A 19,796-nucleotide genomic window follows, 5' to 3' on the forward strand; every position below is an offset into this window, starting at 1 on the left:
AACCTTTCTCACATTGATACATGAAACGGAAATATCATGTTGCCATCATGTTTTTTAAATGTTTTTCCGTACTTTGAGCTCTTTCAATGACGCAACTCTCTTTTCACTGGTTCATAAACCCGAGGACCCCAAAGATGAGGTCTCCTATGTCAAATAAACCAGCTAAGTACAGGATGCATTAGCCTGTTAGCTAATGAGATAACCGTCGGACAGACTTGAGGTTAATTTGTGCTCTTTTGATGGAGCTAAGCTAACAGTTACCAGTATTCGTGCTAAGCTAGGTTACTGATATTCTCATCTGACACTGGAGAAGAGAACAAGAGGGTTTAATACATGTTGAACTGTCCTCTTAAATATCTAATAGGTTTAATAGGTTAAGCAGAGGACCCGGGACGCTTCCCTGAGGAACTCCACGTTGCTGAACACAGAGATCAGGAGGTTTTCTGAAATGTTGGGCTGCTCCTTTAAATCTAATGTCTCTTTGTTCTACAGAGAAAAAACTTTTTTGCTACGGGGGAGTTAACACTGTTTATTATTAAAGTTCACATGATTGTTTCCTCCAGAGTCTCTACAGAGGGTCCAGGTCTTCCTCTGGTCCTGATTCCAGTCTCATGAAGGACAGGAAGAGCCAGCTCAGTCAGTATTCATACTGCAGTCGAGGAGTTCTGATCCAGGTCCTGGTCCTCAGACTCCAGACTCTAACTGGAGTCCAGCAAGGACTCTTGGTCGGTCAGCCAATCAGAGGGTCAGGTTACGGGTTTCCACATGTTCACTGACTAAATGCAGAACATCAGAAAACAATGACAGGAACTTTTTCACGGTTCAGGTTCTCGGGGTTTGTCCTCGTTCTGGTCCTGAAGTTTTCAGGTCCATTTAGGTTCAGGTACAAACTTTTGGACGTTTTCAGGAACCCTTTTAAAGTCTCAAGAACCATTTCAGAAACCTTTGTAAGAAGAAATGTTCCCCAAACCTTTTTTTCGGAGCTCAGGATCATTTCCAGGGACCCACAGAATCGTTTAAAGACCTCAATAACTTCACTAGGAACATTTTTCGTGAACTATGAAGGTTTTTGAAGAACTCAATACCCTTTATAACCACAGAAATGTTTCCATTACCCTTTTAGGAAATCATGAAATTTTCCCGAAACCCCTTCCTGGAATTCAAGGACATTTTCAGTGGACGAGAAACTTTTCCATGAAGCGTTTTTGAATCTAAAACCATTTAAGGATCTTAAGAACTTTTCCAAGAGCCTTTTAGAAATCCAATAAACATTTCAGGGAACCTGTTCAGGAAATCACTGAGGACTTCAGGGACATCTTTAGGTACTTTCAAACTTTTCCAGAAAAACAAAAAACTCCGTAGGATCTTCAGATTTTTTCCAGGAGCCTGGGAACTTTAACAAACTCTGAAACTTTTTAAGGAACATTTTAGGCACTCAGGGGCATTTTTCCAAACTAAGGGACCTCTTAAGGAAGGATGATTTTAATTACTCACTCAAGACCTTTCCAAGAACCCCTTAAGGAATTCGGAAATTATCCAGGGATCCAAGAACCCTGTTAGGAACTAAGGAACTTTTAGGGACTTGAGAACTTTTCCAGGAACATTCCTAGGAATTTTACCTTCAGCTCGACCAGAGGTTCAGATTCGGGTTCCTGGGTCAGAGTAGGATCTGGAGTTCAATTCTCTGGATTATATGTTTTAAAACGCATTTTTAACAATTTGACCCGACTTTCGGGTCTGGGGCCTTTTCTCCAGGGTGTCAAGCTAACGGGTCTAAACTGAGACCAGGTTCCAGAGTCCATGTTCAGTCTGAAGAACGTCTGATGGAATAAATGCTGTTTAAAAGTTCATCCAGCTTCTCAATATCAGACCCCCCAAACAGTAAACACTCTGCGAACCCTTCCTGCATCCGTAAAAAGTCGTGCGTCCATCAGCAGGTGGAGGTGGTGGTGTCTGGTGGTTGGTGGTGGTGGCGGAGGTGGTGGTGGGGGGTCGTAACCATGACGACGGGCCTCAGGACTTGTTGTCGTCATAGAGGTCGAGCGAGGCCTGGATGTCCGGCAGCTCCATCTCACAGACGATGCTGCGACGAGGCATCGAGTTCCTGTTGAAGAAGTGGCCGCCGCCTGACGAGACAGAGAAACCAAAACCTGTTAATTCGTCAAATATCATTGCTATAATTTTATTTATCACTCAACACAATATCTGGTTATTTAGTGACAGCCGCCGATGGACAGGATGTTGGTTTTTGTGTTCATAAAATCCTGACAGGCTGCAGCTGCACTGTTCTGTCTTCTGATTGAACGTTTACTTCAGCACAAACATCAGCTGGATCACCGAAAACAGCAAACTACTACAAAATGTAAAATATGTAATGAAGAGCAAACATGTCAGAGTTTGACCTCAAAGAGTGAAAATCTGTCCGTGTTCACCTTTAAGGCAGGTCTGATGATATAACTTATCATGTCATTGGCTCCATCTAATGGACAAGTTAAGACACTGCATCAAACCAGCAGCCAGGATCGTCTTTAGCTTTGATTAAACCAGCTGATTGTTCTGCTGTTCCCCTAAACTGGAGGTCTACTGCATCTTTACTACAGTGTAAAGTCGCTGAACAACAGTAGAACGGTGTGTTATTGGAGTCTATCGTGTGCTGCTGCCTTCTTACTGGTCACGGCGATGGTGATGTCGGCAGGTGTTCTGGGCGTGGCCTCAGAGTGGGGGGGGCTGAGCGGCTCCAGGCTGATGGACGGCTGGTTGCTGTCGCCCAGCGGCGCCCTCTGGCTGCTGGACGCCTGACTGACGCCCAGACGCTCCACGTCCAACACCACGCTGTCCACGCAGGGAAGACTGGTCTGAGGACAGAAGACGGAGACGGTTATTTAGACGAACACACGTCCGGACTGCTTCCCGCTGTGTGTGTGCGGCAGCGGTGACTCACCATGATGCCGAGGGCTTTGAGGATGTTGAGTTTACACATGGGACAGGTGCAGTGCTCGTTCAGCCAGGGGTCCACACACACTTTATGGAAGACATGTCTGCAGAGAGAGAGAGAGAGATATTTAATCTGGTGAGATTTTATCACCAAATAACTAACATGGCAGGACTGAAAATGGACCATCTATCAAACCATCTGAGAAGATGCAGTTAACGGCCTGAAGGTCATTCATATGTGACGTATAAAATGTGGTTGAGCTGTCAGAGAAAATAAAGATTGTAGAGAGCTGGATCAACCTGAATCTAAACTCTGTTGCTCTATGACGGTATGAAGTAGCTTTATGACCATTCAACATGTAAAGTTGCTGTATGACAGCGTAAAGTAGCTTTAAGACCATGTAAAGTCACAGTGTAAAGATGTAAGGTTGGTTTTTTGACCATATAAAGTTTCTGTATGACAAAGGCTGCCATGTAAAGTTGCTGTACTGTAGTTTAAAAACAGTTTTAAGACAGCTTCAACAATGATATTAGTGAGCTGGATCGATCGGTGTGTTACTGGTCTGACTGACTGGTGATACTGACTGTCAGACTGGTCAGACTGGGTGGCTGACTGATGATACTGACTGTCAGACTGGTCAGACTGGTGATACTAGCAGTCAGACTGGTGATACTGGCTGGCTGGCAGACTTGTCAGACTGGTGATACTGGCTGGCTGGCAGACTGGTCAGACTCGTGATACTGGCTGGCTGGCAGACTGGTGATAGTGGCTGTCACTGGCTGCACAGGCTGAATGTCATTAAACTGGTGTAAAACTACGTGTTGGTCCAGTGAAGTTACTGAAGTGTTGATAGTCTCTGCTGGTGACTCACTTGCAGGGCAGAATGCGAACCACATCGTTCAGCTGGTACGCTTCGATACACACCGCACAGTGGTTAAAGTCTGGATCAGTTTCCTGCAAAACACAGACAGGAAGGTCAGTGAACACATCACACTCACCCTGACGCCAACACCAACAGATTTACATTAAAAACGGGTCTATCCACGCGGTTCTCAGCCTCAGTGGTACCTCCTGTGGATTATGGGTGTTTTTTCTTTTAATGAACTGAGTTACAGGGAACAACCGGTGGGATTATGAGACAACCGACCCCAAACAAAGACGCTTCAAAGACCCCCAAGTCTCCTACGTAGAAACAAGGAACGAAAGACGACTACAGACGATGCAGCTGCGTCGTTACAGTCCTTTTGTGGACATTTGGAGTCTATTAGTGGTGGTTTCAACTGGTTTGTGTATTAACTGGTTAGATTAATAACTGGTTAGTGTTTAACTAATCTTTGTATTAACTGGTCAGACTAATAACTAGTCTTTGTATTAAATGTTCAGATTAATAAACAATCTTGTTGGTTTATCAACTGGTCAATGTATTAACTAGTCTTTGCATTAACTCATCAGATTATTCATTGATCATATTACTAACTAATCTTTGTATCAACTGGTCAGATTAACAACTAATCTCTGTATTAACAGGTCAGATTATTAACATGTCAGATTATCAACCGGTCAGATTATTAACCAGTCATATTATCAACCGGTCAGATTATTAACTAGTTATCGTATTAACTGGTTAGATTATTAACTAGTCAGATTATCAACCGGTCAGATTGTTAACTAGTCAGATTATTAACTGGTTAGATTATTAACTAGTCAGATTATCAACCGGTCAGATTGTTAACTAGTCAGATTATTAACTGGTTAGATTATTAACTAGTCATATAATCAACCGGTCAGATTGTTAACTAGTCAGATTATTAACTGGTTAGATTCTTAACTAGTCATATAATCAACCGGTCAGATTGTTAACTAGTCAGATTATTAATCGGTCAGATTATTAACTGGTTACACTCGGTGTCTCCTGAAGGTCTAAACACTGTAAATCTTGATAAAACTCCTCTCAGCCGTTTCCTGGCATCGACTCATCAGGTCTGATTTATATCTTCGTCTCCGTCGTGTTTATCTTCCCTCACCATCATCCCGTGACCTCTGACCTCTGCGTGAGCGGACATCCATCACCGCTCCCTCCGCAGCCTGAAGGTCAACAACATAAACACCCGGCGCCCCAGGGTCCTACTGCCCACCCAGGCTCACAGCCGGCGAGGCTGCCTGCAGGCTTCTGTCAGTGAGGAGACAGAGACGAGGAAGAGGACGAAGATTAAAGACGCCCCCCCCCAGCGTTTACCTTGTCTCCTTTCTTCACCGTCCTCGTGGTCAGCTTCCCGATGGCTTTCTTCGCTGCGTCGCCAAGACGACGCTGAGAGACAGAGAGGAAGGACAGCTGAACATACAAGCAACATGTGAACCAGACACAGTGAGCGTTAGGGTGTGTACTGCAGTACTGAGTACTACAGTACTCTGAGTACGACTGAGTACTACTGAGTACTACAGTACTCTGAGTACGACTGACAGTACTCTGAGTACGACTGAGTACTACTGAGTACTACAGTACTCCGAGTACTACTGAGTACTACTGCAGTCTGTATGGAGGCGTCCAGTGTACTACAGTACTCCGAGTACTACTGAGTACTACCGCAGTCTGTATGGAGGCGTCCAGTGTACTACAGTACTCCGAGTACTACTGAGTACTACCGCAGTCTGTATGGAGGCGTCCAGTGTAGTACTCCGAGTACTACAGTACTCTACTCAGTACTCCACTACAGTACTCTGAGTACTACAGTACTCTACTCAGTACTCCACTACAGTACTCTGAGTACTACTGTCTGTGCTCTTGTGTTTGTGGCTGAACGCGTGACTCGGAGGTGAAGTGAAGGTTGATCTGCGGCAGATGGAGACGGGGGAGGAGGGGGAGACAGAGTCCTGAGAGGAGGGTTAGATTACACTGAGGAGGGAGGAGAGGGGGAGGAGGTGACCACCCACTGCTCCATTAAACTTTCAGCAGAGATTCACTTCATTAAATATTAATGATACATCAGAGCGAGAGGAAGAGGAGGTGGTGAAGGGGAAGAGAGGGGAGAAGCAGTCAGCGTGTTAGCTTTCTGTTAGTGTGTTAGCTTTCTGTTAGTGTGTTAGCATTATGTTAGCTTTCTGTTAGTGTGTTAGCATTGTGTTAGAGTGTTAGCATTATGTTAGCTTTATGTTAGAGTGTTAGCTTTATGTTAGTGTGTTAGCATTATGTTAGCTTTATGCTAGAGTGTTAGCTTTCTAATAGCATGTTAGCTTTCTGTTAGTGTGTTAGCTTTCTAATAGCATGTTAGCTTTCTGTTAGCTTGTTAGCTTTCTGTTAGTGTGTTAGCTTTCTGTTAGCGTGTTAGCTTTCTGTTAGCGTGTTAGCTTTCTAATAGCATGTTAGCTTTCTGTTAGTGTGTTAGCTTTCTAATAGCATGTTAGCTTTCTGTTAGTGTGTTAGCTTTATGTTAGCTGTGTGTTAGCATGTTACCTGGCTGCGGTCACGGGCACTGGTGTAGCGGATCTTCTGGATGAAGTAGAAGATGAGCCAGGCCGACGAGATGATCATGAGGACGATGAAGGAGATGGAGACGAAGACCAGCGAGCCCCGGTTGATGTTCTTGGTGGGATCGCGTTGACCCACCACCACAGAGACCAGGACCGTCAGGTTCCTCTCCAGGTGAGACAGGATCTCTTTACCGTACGCGTCCGTGATCATCACCGCCACCGTGTCACCAGTACCTGCACAGACACAACCAGGACCAGGATCAGAACCAGGACCAGAACCAGGATGAGAATCAGGAGCAGAACCAGGACCAGAACAAGGACCAGGATCAGACCCAGTGACCTCAGCAGTATAAAAGTACTACACTGTACCAGACAATATCTTAACTGTTTAAACTGTCGGCCATGTTGAAAAACTGTGAGCTTCAGTTTGTTTATGAAGGGAGCAGAATAAATAAATAAAGTTTATTTATAATTTCTTCAGCTCTCTGACATTCAGCACCAGGGCCATGATAACGGTAACACACACACACACACACACACACACACAGTGAGAGGTCACAGTGACCTCATCAATTAATGACACATTCCTGTCTATATTTAGACCGACATCGATCCCCAGGAAGTCACTCCTCACATACACACCTTCATCCTCCTCCTCCTCTAACTGACAGTGTTTGAAGGAATAATTGGACATTCCCAGCCAATTGTTCCCCCCCCCATTTCCAGTCACGGTGCTAAGCTAAGCTAGTCGTTTCCCCATTTCAGGTCTTTATGCTAAGCTGAGCTACCCGTTATCCAATGTTTCCAGTCTTTATGCTAAGATAAGCTAACCGTTTCCCCTTGTTTCCAGTCTTTGTGTTAAGCTAAGCTAACTATTTCCCCTGTTTTTAGTCTTTATGATAAGCTAAGCTAACTTTCCTGTTTTTAGTCTTTATGACAAGCTAAGCTAAGCAGCTGCTGACTGTAATTTCATATTTAGTGTGCAGGCATTAGAGCAGAGTCAACCTGAACATCTGATATACTCTGTTAACAATAATGAATGAACTGACAATGTGTTGGTGTCTCCTTTAGTGATGAACCTACAGGGAAACAATCAGCCAAATCTGCAGCTCCACTCGGAGCACTTTACGGAGCTTTATACTCAGTTTGAGCTCATTGTTTATCTGTCTGGAGTCTAAACGAACAATCATGTTGCTCTATAACTGATGGATGTGGGAAAAAAGGCTCAATTCAGACTGCATGTCTGTCTGTGAGGAGGTAGGGTGATGAGAGTTCCTCAAATGTGCTGTTGTAAGGTACTTTTTAGCCAATATTAGTTAAACTCATTAAAAGTATGCCGAATTATCCATTAGCAGCTCCTGTTTGCAGTGTGTCCACGGATGAACGGGCAACTATCACTGGATTACTGTGATACTGAAGTAAACTTAAAAACATGAGGATTCTCAGGCAAGTTCTGAAGTGTCACTTTTGATGATTTCTAAGTGGATTTATGGGAGTTTCTTCTGGACGGACCACGGAGATAATGATATCCTCTGGAAGTTAAAGTAACACTGAATTATTCAATGTGTGTTTCATGTCTGCGTGTTGAGATTTGACCGAGTTATGACTCTGAGAAGTGTGCGATTTTTGGCTCTGTTGATTTCAATGACAGAAATAATAAAGATGTCGTCCCCAGTAAAAACCTCTAGACTCTGACCTTCGTGTCCCATCTTGACCGTCTTGTCGGTGGAGTTGTTGTAGATGAGGACGGCCGTGGCGTTGTAGGCGGCCGCCTTCAGGATCTTCTCCTTAAAGGTGCAGTTTCCTCTCTGCAGCAGCGCCACCCAGTGGACGCTCCGGGGAGGAACCAGGAAACGAGTGGCCGGGTCGCAGCCCTGCCGGTCCACCACTGCGGGAGAGACACGCCGTTACCATGGTTACTGCGTTGCTGACCGCCTCGTCACAAAAGATAACATCACAGTAACATTTTAAACGGATGTTTGAGGGCAACGTGTTGTGGAGACATTGACACAGTCACATAAAATGGCGGACAGGGAATGTAGTGCAATATATAGAAACAGGAAGTGATGTCAGACACTCAAGTCAGTCTGTAATGATGCGGCGTTCATGTCTTAATGTTTGAACTGTTACTGTATAAACTATGTCAGAACCCTTAAAGTGATACCAATACCAAACATCATACATCATGTTTTTCCTGATATAATCTGTCCTACATTAATTTATCAAACTCCACAACCGTCTAGTTCAGCCATATTTTTGGAAGATTTGGCGCCATCTTCCCATCAAAACCACACCGGATTGTACGGGTTGTAGCTAATGTGTAACCACAGACCGTATAAAAGAAGTGAATGTTGCTTCCTAGTCTGAACAGTGAAGCCGATGCTTCTTCTTCAACGCAGCAGGATGTTCATCTAGTAAATGGCCCCATGTAGAGGAAAATAGACCAGGAAGGGGGGGGGGGGGATTTAGGGCGGGGCTACGTTGTGACCATAGGCTGTATATAAGAAGTGGACGTAGCCAATGTGACGTCTCCTGTTGGTTTGTGAACCGCCGTTTTGAAGCTTTCAGATTGGCTTCATAGGTGTCACCATCTTTCTTTTTTTGGAGCCAGATGTGATAAAACTAGTGACTGAGACCATAAACTACGTCCACTTCTATATTCAGTCTATGCTTGGGACTAACCAATTTTCGTGGAGTGAACGTCACTTCTGGCTCCAAAAACCAAGATGGCGACGTCCGTAAAGCCAGACTTGAGGCCTCAAAATGGCGAACCAATTAAATAAATGCTGTGTGAAGCTTAGAGTAGTTATAAATTAAGGTGGCGTAGAAGAGATTACTGTAATTCAGAGTAAAATCACAGAAGACTGAAGAAAAAGGCAAATATTCAGGCATGACAAAAAGGAAACAAAAAATGAAATGACAAGCAATTTGCGTAAATTGATAAAATTATCAATGGGATTTTTTTCTTTAAATTGTATACTGAATTTAAATATTTCCTCATAATAAATCTGTTCTGCTGCAGCTTTTATTCACATTTATTCACATATCATGTAATGTAAACCAATTCTGTGATGTAGCTTTAAAGTGATATTTATGGTCTATTCTTCATATATTTGGCTTTTTCGCTGTTTCTTACTTCTTGTTTTTGTGTTATATGCAATGCTGGATTAAAAAGTATCATTTTATTTCAGTTTGATGCGCAGTGTGGTTATAACAGATATTAAAGCATGCAGCTCAGTTCTCTTCGAGTGTTTGTGAGCTTTAATAAAATGCTGCAGACAGTCAGAGCTCCATCCAGCAGCTGCAGTGTCCTTGGACCGTCTGACTGTAATCTGACACTTCGGAGCAGAGACGCTCCGACCTTCAACAGCCTGAACGCAGCCTGAAAGCCTCCGCAGTGCCTCAGTACAACATCCACTACATCCACAACATCCACTACATCCACAAAAACTACATCTGCTAACATCCACCACAACAACATCCACTGCGTAAGGAAGCCTCCACGGTGCCGCGATACAGCCTGTGCAACATCCACTACAGGAAAAAAAAATTTAAATCTACTACATCCACAAAAACAACATACAAAACTACATCTACGTTAAAACTACATATAAAAAAAACATGATCCACACATCCACCACAACAAAAAGCCTCCACAGAGCCTCAACACATCTACGGCATCCACAACATCAACGACGCCCACAAAAATAACTACATCCAAAACATAACATCCACAAAAACTACAACTACTGCATCTGCAAAAACTACAAAAACAGCATCCACCCAAAAAAAAAAAAACTGTCCACAAAAACCGCATCTACAGCACCCACAATCAATCTATTGCATCTGCAAAAACTACATTCACAACATCTACTATACCCATAAAAACTACAAAATCAGCAAACTGCATCTACTACATTGAAGAAAAAAAAAACTACATCTACAAAAACTGCAAAATCAGCATTCACAACAAAGATCACATCCACAAAAACTACATCCACCAAAAAACTACATCTCCGTCCACAAAAACTACATCCATTACATCCATGAAAAGTACATTCATAGAGAACTACACCCACAAAAGCTACATCTATAATATCCAAAAAACATAATCTAGAAAAAATACATCTACTACATCCACAAAAAGTACACCCATAAAAAACTACACCCACTACATCTGCAAAACCTACATTCACAACATCTACCACATCCACAAAAACTGCAAAATCAGCAAACTGCATCTACTACATCCACAAAAACTACATCTACAGCATCTATTTTATACACAGAAATCCTCCACTGTGTCGCAGTTTAACATCCATCACATCTATTACATTCACTTCATCTTCTACGAGCAGCAGCATCCACAACATTCACCACACCCACAACAACCCCAAGATACAGGACGGACGGAGGAGAGACAACTGAGACAAGACCACGAAGAGACAAAACGACCACGTAGAGACACAAAACTATTCAATATCCACTTCTTACACATCACCCATGGCCTGAGGGGGCAGTAATGAGCCCGTTACAGTTTGGCGAAGCAAAGAAGACACCGACACAAAGGAGAGATTTATTCGTTATCCCAGATTTTTTTTTTCTTTTGTTTTACAAGAGAAAAGACTTCCGTGACAAAGACTAGCGGGTTGGTTTGATTAATGGTCGTCTGTTTGACTTCTTCACCTCCATTAAAGAGCAGCAGAGGACCAGAGGATCACGTACAATAACGGCTTTCCTTCATAACAACAATGTAGAAAGAGAGTGGGGAAAGTTACTGAAGTCCTGATATTCAGGACTTAGTTTGAGGTTGTTTAAAGGTTTTAAATGTCAGGATGTTCCCCCCTCGCTGTCTGCACTCTCTGCTGTGACTCCCGCTGTTTGACTTTGTTTAACAATCTGCTGACGAGACCAAACTCACAGTTTTCCTCCGATTCAGACACACGAAGCTGGAAACCGTCACGAGTCTGATTCATTCATTCGTCAAAGTGAATGGTGGTGTAGTTTTCAGGGTGAGGGCGCTTCATTCAGCCGCCGTGTCTGTGCTCCAATGTGATAACGTGATACAACAACTTCAAATGGTGCTTTTGTGAGGAAAACAGTCGGGACAAAAGGGATGTGAAGTGAGAGGAGCTGCAGCAAAAGCCCTGTTTCTCCTCCCAGACAATGTTAGTGACTCACACTTCTTGACTGTTTGGATCAACATGAAACTGACTCATCAGGACAAAACGTGTTAGAAAAAAACCTGGTGCTGTGATAAAAAGGTCAAAGCTGCAAGAAGCACATGGACATGGGGCAGAAAACATGTTTTTTCTATGTCGATCAACATCATTATTATAAATATATATAATCTGATAATGCTAAGAGCATCCTGATAAAGACTGAGGCCTGAAGAAACCAGAGGGTTCATTAGTTAAACTTTAGGTTATAGTGTATTTACATGATGTAAACGTTTAACTGTTAATGCTCTGTGTGGTCGCTACGATGGGGCTTTTCCAGGTGATGGAGAGGATTTGTGGCGTTTCCCGTCTCGGTTTGCACCGTCTGACGCCACGTTTAGCAGACTGTGCTTCGTTGCTTTTAAGGTATCCAAACCACGCCCATGTAACTGATGTCGTGTTAGCTTTTTTGTCAACGGTTTCATGTTCACCGTCGCTTTCGTATCCCTCGGTTCCACTTCTGTTTCCCAGAGAACGCCCACTCTCAAATCCACTTTCTTCACCGCCTGCTAAAATAAAGCTTCACGGCAGGAAATGGGCGTGTACTTTGGCGTGAGAGCCAAAAACTGCCGACTGATTGGCTGTTGCATGATGGAGTGTTAGATCCATCCACATGGAGTTAAAACAGAATTACCAAAGTATAACATCACATCATCAACGTAAATTTTATCGCCACCTTTATCCTAAAACTTCAAGGTAGAATCCCAGGGTGCATTTTGGCAAAGAAACGTCCAATCACAGAGCTGCACACTCTGCCACGTGCTCAAAGTTTAGAGAACTGAAAACGGTTTGTTTACTTTTAAATTCTGGCTCAACCGTGAGGGAATTCAGTAACCACGGCGACGTGTTTAGCAACAACCATAAAACAACGATGAGTTTTGATTTCAATAGATACACAAAGTCGTTATCTCAGAAAAAATATGTACAGTCATCACTGATGAGATCCTACTTGAATTGTCTCATGAATCACACACTGTCTTTGTAAATTTAGATAATATAATAATATAATTTAGATAAGATCATTTCAAAAGTCAAGAAAGTTGCAGTTTGCCATAAATATATTAGTGCCATGTAGTTTTGTGTGAAACCACTTAGTGAACTACATCTTCTAGTCTCCAACAACTTGCTAGCTAGCTATGCTACGCTACGCGCTAACGTAACCTTATCTGACCTGATGATGATGATCAGAGACCTCTACCTGCTCCTGTGACCTCATCCTGATACCAAACACAAACACACACAGCAGATTTAGTGCTACTAAATTATTAGCTAGCTTGACGCCACTTACACAAGTCTTACACTTCTTCTAACTTCTCTTAACTTGACAAACATTGTGTGTGTAATTCAGGGAACAATTAAAACTGGATCAAAACTTTATTTGTCTCTCACCGTTGACGACTGTACATAATTTTTCTGATATAAAAATGGCTACAAAAAAATCACTACAACTCAGGTTCTGGCATCGTCTCCATGGTAATGGTGGCCAAGGCTCATGGGTAATGTAGTTTTTAAAGCTGTCCGCCTGAAGTGGAAATAATTCAAACTGTTCAGAGCTTAAACCTGCCGGATGGTCCGTTATAAACACCCAACACAGTTTACAGACGTACTTCCTGTTTCAGCACTGACCTATTTATCAAAGGCTACTCTCGTTTAATTATAACCTTCTTTCATCATTTAGGAAAAGGTCTTCAATGAATACTTTTCATCATAGAGTACATGTCAGTTCCCTCATTTAATTGCTCCTCACTGGACCTATAAATAATAAGTTCTTCTCTCTAACCCGAATATGAATGCACACAATACAAGATCTAAACTTATGGCACGTACAGACCAAACACAGACAGACGTGGTGCAACCTGCTAACGGTTTGTAGTGAGAAAAAACAAGACTAAAGAAGTCTGGGTGAAACAACAGTCGGGGGAGACGCAGCCAACATCTCTGTCCTTCAGAGAGAACTGGAGGTGAGATTTTAACCGTCAGTTTTAATAACTGTCAACAGTAGTTGTGCTAGCTTACATTAGCCTCAGCGGCTAGGACGTTTACTGTTGCTCCAGGACCTCCCCCTCCTTTGCCCCTTCATGGGTATATCTGTATTTATGTCTTTTCTATTTTTATGTCTATATTTTTGTTCTCCTTTTTCACACTTGTCTTACTATTGAGCTGCTGTGACAACAGACTTTCCCCGACGCAGGATTAGTAAAGTTTATCTTATTGTATCTGTAGACTGTTCTATCCCTTATTGGCGTTAAATCTTTAAATCTTTAAACAGACATAAGGAAATGTTTAGATTGGACATTATTATAAAGACATTACTAGATAATCTGGGCCGAACATTTCTCCAGATTTCTCCTCCGACTGTCAGGAGGTTTATGTTGTGATCCAGCCAACATCTATTATGTATATATGGGTATATGTGACCTCCCTCCAGTCAGCTGATCAACTTATTCAGGTTTTTGTGGTGAAATGAGGAGCTATCGTACAGATAACTCCTCATTTCACCTCCTCATCCTCAACTTTCAAAGCGGCGGAAATAGGAATCCGACAACAGTTCGGCTCAAAAAGCAGCCGGTTGGGACAGTCGGTGACCAAACAAGGCAATCAAACTGATTCTGTCACTGATGCTCGCTTGCTGTTAGGACACAGTATGACCTGACATGGCCACAGGTGTGACCTCAGGTGGGTTGTGATGTCAGTACCTCCGTGATGCGGTGCAGGTGCGATGACGACGCCCCTGGTGTCGACTTTCGGCGAGTTCTGTCCGTACGTCCCGTCGTCGCTGCTCATCAAGTGGACGGTGTTTCCTCGTCCGTCCAGCACCGTGGCGTTCACCGTGGCGCCCACGTACTCCTCCGACACCATGTTCCTGTCGGAGCGGGCCGCCGACACCGAGCGAGACGGGACCAGGACCAGGACCTGGACCAGGACCAGGACCGACAGGACGGGGAGACAGGTCCACCTCGGGGACGGCATGTCGTCCTCTCAGTCCTCGTCACATCCAAACTGTCAGGAAACAAGAAGAAATCCTTCAGAGTCCGACAACATCCTCCTGACTGAAGGTCTTCACGTCTCTTCGGCCTAAAACACCGTTTCTTGTGTCATTTATGTCCTCAACATACTTTAATCTTCCATATGTCCTCTAAACGTGTCTTTATGCCTCTTAAAGTTTTCAAAATGTCTTGATGTCTCTTTCCGTCCTAATATTTCAGTGTTTGTGCTCAAAATCTGTCAATGTCCTGTTTTCATTTTTCATGTCAGTTAATGTCCTCATGTCTCTTCGTCTTTTATGTCTTTATATCAACTAAATGTCTGTTTACATCCTGAAAATGTCTCAAAAAAAGGACGTCTGTCTCTAATCTCTCTGTCCTCAAAATGTCCATTAATGTCTATTTATGTCCACCAAACATCCTCTAAACAGTCTTTAAGTCTTATATGTCCTAATATTTTTATGTTTGTCCCCAAAAATGTACTAAAAATCCTCTTTAAAAATGTCTTTTGTCCTCAAGTATCTTTTTGTTTTCTTTGTCCTCCAATATTTCAGTGTCTGTCCTCAGTATTTTTTATTTCCTATTGTCAGTTAATGTCCTCAAGTGAAAGTCCTCATATATCTTTGTATGTTTTTATCCACTAGATGTCCATTTATGTCTTTGTCTGTCCTCAACATGTACATTAATGTGTCTTTGTGTCCTGATACTTCTGTATTTGATCCTAAAATCTGTCCTCTTAAGAATGTCTTTTGTCCTCCATATTTTTAATTTCTATTCTCACTTAATGTCCTCATGTTTCTTTGTCTTTTATGTCTTTTTATCCACTAGATGTCCATTTATGTCCTGGACATGTCTTCACTTCTTTTTGTCCTAAAATGCTGTTTTTCCTGTTAATTATGTCCTCAAAAAGGACGTCTGTCTCTAATCTCTGTATGTCTCTATTATGTTCTAATACTTCAGTGTCTGTCTGTCCTCAAAATGTCTTAATGTCTCTTTACGTCCTCATATTTCAGCATTTGTCCTCAAAACCTCTCCTCAACATCCGTCTATGTCCTTCTGTTTGTTTATGATCATCACAATATGCTTCGTACCAAAATGTCTTCAGTCACTCTTTAATGCCAGTTAATGTCCTAAAGAGCTCGTCTTTCCATCTCTTGCTTCTCCTCGTCTCTTCATCGTATCTTAAAACTTAATGTCCACTGAATGTTGTATCTATTGTTTGTATTGTCCTCCACTCATCTCAAATATCTTAAAACATGTCTCTCTGTCCTCTAATATCTAAACATCTTTCCTCAGTCTTTTTTGTCTTTATATCCACTAGATTTATATATAATTATATCCTGAACATGTCTTAATGTCTCTGTCTTCCAATCTTTTAGTGTTTTGTCCTTAATAAGACATTTATTGGTCTTCTCTATAGATTTTTTATCTTGTTTATATGCATTATGTATGTTTTCTATGTTCTCCAGTCGATGTCTTTATGCTTCAGTGGTTTTTGTCCTTAAATTGGTTTTTAGCACATCTTTGTCTCTTTATGTCCTCCAAAGTCTTCTTTGGAAGACAAATGTTGTCTCTTTATCATCAAAATCTTTTTTTAATGTCAGTTTATGTCCTCTAAACCACGTCCTGTACGTGTTTCTTCCAAAAAAAATTTTTTTTAAGGCAACAAAAGCATCTTTACGTCCCTTAATGGCCTAAAAATGCCTCCATCTTCTTCGTCTGTCAAAGATCTGATTTTAATACTTCATGTCCACTAAATCCAGGTACATCAGATGTCACTTTTTGTCCTGCAATCATCTCCTTGTGTCCTTAAAAAGATCTTTATTTCTGTCATGTTCGTTACATGTCTTTATATTTTCAGTGTCTCTTTGTCTCCAATATGTCAGCGTCCATTTATTCTGAAAATCATGGTGAGTTTCTCTTCTAATCATGTCCCATAAGGCCTCAAAGGTTGACTACTATCCACCACATTTTTGATTTCCTTCAGATTTAAACCTGATTTGTCCTCAAAAACTGCTATTGATGTCTTCTTGTCTCAAATAATATTTCCCTGTGCTGTATTTTTTATTTTTCTATATCAGTTTACGTTCCTATAAATGCCTCACATCCTCAGGGAGGCTTTTCTTCCAGCCTCCCACCTCAAAATGTTCTGTTTTGTCTCTAAATGTCTTATTCGTGCGCCTGTGTGTCCTCCGCAGATCTCCATTATATCCCAGCATGCATTTCCTGTCGTCCTTACAGTCAATAAAACCCTGGGTTCAGCCTGCGGGGGCCAGGACAGACAGTGTGAGGACACCAGGACAGTGTTGTCAGTGTGTCTGCTGTCTGTCAGAACATGGAGCATCCTCACCAGGCCAACATCTGGACCTTCACACCGCCATGTCCTCAGTCCTGAAACCCTCCGCTGCCAAACGCACACGCTTTACATTCAGAACTCCCTTTAATAAATGCTCATTTTAAGCTTCGGCGGTGAATCCAGCAACGTGACTCGGTGTTTAAACGTCGTTTTGAACGCGGCGCTTGGAGCCGCTTCATTCCGCTTTGTCTTACCGTTTGCAGGCGGACAGACAGGCAGGCAGGCAGGCAGGCAGGCTCCCGGTCTACCGACTCCCGCCTGCCTCCGCTCTCCTCCCTCTTCTCCTCCGCTGTTTCCCCGCTGAATGTCCGGCGGGGCTCGGTGGGCTCACGGACGCTGGATCCCAGTGTTGGTCGGTGTTTTATTCCCTTTTCGTCCCCGTCGGTTGCTGCACGGTGCGGAGGCTCGAGCCCCGTCTCTCCGTCTCAGCTTTGGGGCGCACTGCGCATGCGCGCAGCCACGGCACGGGGAGGCGGCAGACAGGGCGCGTGTGCGACACCTTCATGTTTACCTACCTGAGATTTGGATCAGCTGTCGCGATACCTGCCGAGAGAGCGTCCACCTGTCTGTCTGCCTGTCTGTCTGTCTGTCTGTAGTTCCATTTTTAATCTAAGTATCAATAATAACAGTAATAACAGTAATAATAATAATAATAATAACAATAAGCTTTATTCACCAAAAGATAGATAGATAGATAGATAGATAGATAGATAGATAGATAGATAGATAGATAGATAGATAGATAGATAGATAGATACAATACTACAATAACATGATAATAACGTGATGATGAGGATGATGAAGATGAGGATGATGAGGATTGGTGGGGACTGACACCTGGTGGACACAGTCAGTAACCATAGACAGGAGGCACAGGTTGATCTGAGAGTAATAACCATCAGAATCACATGTTTAAACACAGCTACTTGGCGTGTCCCCGGTGTTTTGATTCTTCTCTTTTGTCTACTTTTGTTTGAACCTTATTTGTACATCATCTGCTAAAGAACTGGTTTGGACGCTTGGAGCATGTTTTTATACTTCCTCTTTGACAGCTCACATTTCATGAAAAGTACAAAGACTGAAGTGTGTTCAGTGTTTCCTGTTCTGACAGTCTGTTCACCAGATTACATTTCAGATTCATGAGTTGGATCAACTGTGAATGACAGAGAAGAAAACATCCTCCTGTCACAAACTTGACTAATAAAACGTCCTAAAGGAGAAGAATCAGCCAGAACATCCAGAACATCCTAACGTCCAGCTACAGCCTCTTCAGTGATCAATAAGACTACCTTAGGACCTACAAAATGTCCCCTGTGACCACAAGAACCACTCATAAGACCACTATTACCAAATGACAGACCCCCAGAACAACTTCTGTAGTCACTAGAACCACCTAATGGACATCTGGAACAGTAATTAATCAGAAACACTAAGAATAAACCTCCTTAATGACCACAAAACCCCCAAATCCCTCTATATGTTCCTCAGTGACAGTAGAAAACATGCAAATGACGTGCAGAACTTTCCAATGGACTTCTAGAACCATGAAGATAAATCTTCATCTGTAACCACTAGAATGCCTTTTGGACCCCTGATAACCACAAAACTACACAGAGGACCCATGGAACGTCTAACAGAACCTCTGGAACCTCTTAAGTCTTCACAAGACCTGCCTTAAGCCTGGTGAGAACCACATAAAGAACTTCTAGAACCTCCTCAGTGGCTTCTAGAACCTAATAAACCACAGTTAAAACATTCTCAGTGATCACAGCAGAATTCTAGATCCTCCTCAGTCGCTTCTAGAACCTTTTAAAGTAGCATTAGAACGTTCTCAGTGATCACAGCAGAATTCTAGATCCTTCTCAGTGGCTTCTAGAACTTTTTAAAGTAGCATTAGAACATTCTCAGTGATCACAGCAGACTTCTGGAACCTCCAACAGGAAGAGCTACCTAAAATTCTGTCGTCGTGGTGACAGCAGCAGTAGCACGAAAGCTGTCAGAGTTGATTTAACATGTCTGCTGAGTTTCGGAGACAGGAAGCCTGCTTATCAGCTGCTGGTACGGACAGGAAGACGGACAGAATATTGAAAATGGAAGACACAAACACACACAAACACACAGATCATGGCAACCAAAAGACAACAGAATGTGTGTCCACTGTTGGACGGGTGAAGCTGAGACATAACGTAAAATAATCAATGATGCTAACCCTTTCCTGACCCGACCCTAACATTACCATGACACCTTTGTTTTATCAATATCAATAACACTCTTATTAACTTGTCCCTCTGTGATCTTGAGACTTTGTCATGTTGAGTCTCATTGTAGTCGTTTAAAGTCTGTTTGTGGTCATTCTGTGTGACACTGTGGTCTTTTTGTGTCTCTTCATGGTTGTTTTGAGTTTCTTTTAATCATTATGCGCCTCTTTGTGGTCGTTTCTAACGTCTTTGTAAACATTCTGTATCACTTTTATGTCATTTTGAGTCTCTTTGTGGTCATTTTGCATCTCCTCATGGTGGTTTTATGTATATTTGTGGTGGTTTTACGTGTCTTTCAGTCAGGGTGCTCCTATGCAGGGTAGGTGGGGGCCTCCCCGCCTGTCCCCGGGGCCTTTTGTAACATATTTCACTTAGTGTCTGCACACCACCTCTGCATGCGGAGAAATCCAAAAAAGGCCTGACCAGTGACTGTTACTGAGACGTGATTGGACGGTCACCGTGCAGGGGCAGTGGCACACAGCCAGTTGCATACAGACAGGTCAGACACATTTCCTGTTTGATAAAGTACTTTAAATGTTTCCATCATTGCCGGGATTACGGTATAGGAGGAACAAA

The 19,796-nt window shown here is 42.7% G+C and overlaps 1 protein-coding gene across 1 annotated transcript in view; it reads right to left on the bottom strand.

Moving 5' to 3' along the window:
- rnf130 (ring finger protein 130) overlaps window positions 1-17,371 on the bottom strand; it is a 17,375-nt gene extending 4 nt beyond the window's left edge. The window contains exons 1-9 of the mRNA XM_070836600.1: window positions 17,157-17,371; window positions 14,319-14,622; window positions 8,100-8,291; window positions 6,387-6,637; window positions 5,172-5,243; window positions 3,807-3,889; window positions 2,942-3,038; window positions 2,669-2,855; window positions 1-2,126 (exon numbers count right to left, since the gene is read on the bottom strand). The exon at window positions 1-2,126 is cut by the window's left edge and continues 4 nt beyond it. Of these exons, the coding sequence (XP_070692701.1) occupies window positions 2,014-2,126; window positions 2,669-2,855; window positions 2,942-3,038; window positions 3,807-3,889; window positions 5,172-5,243; window positions 6,387-6,637; window positions 8,100-8,291; window positions 14,319-14,592 (1,269 nt within the window). The 5' untranslated portion in view covers window positions 14,593-14,622; window positions 17,157-17,371 and the 3' untranslated portion in view covers window positions 1-2,013. The remainder of the gene's footprint in view (window positions 2,127-2,668; window positions 2,856-2,941; window positions 3,039-3,806; window positions 3,890-5,171; window positions 5,244-6,386; window positions 6,638-8,099; window positions 8,292-14,318; window positions 14,623-17,156) is intronic.
- Window positions 17,372-19,796: the final 2,425 nt, after the last annotated feature.

Source organism: Pempheris klunzingeri, chromosome 9 (genome assembly GCF_042242105.1).
Source record: "Pempheris klunzingeri isolate RE-2024b chromosome 9, fPemKlu1.hap1, whole genome shotgun sequence".
NCBI classification, from domain to species: domain Eukaryota; kingdom Metazoa; phylum Chordata; class Actinopteri; order Acropomatiformes; family Pempheridae; genus Pempheris; species Pempheris klunzingeri.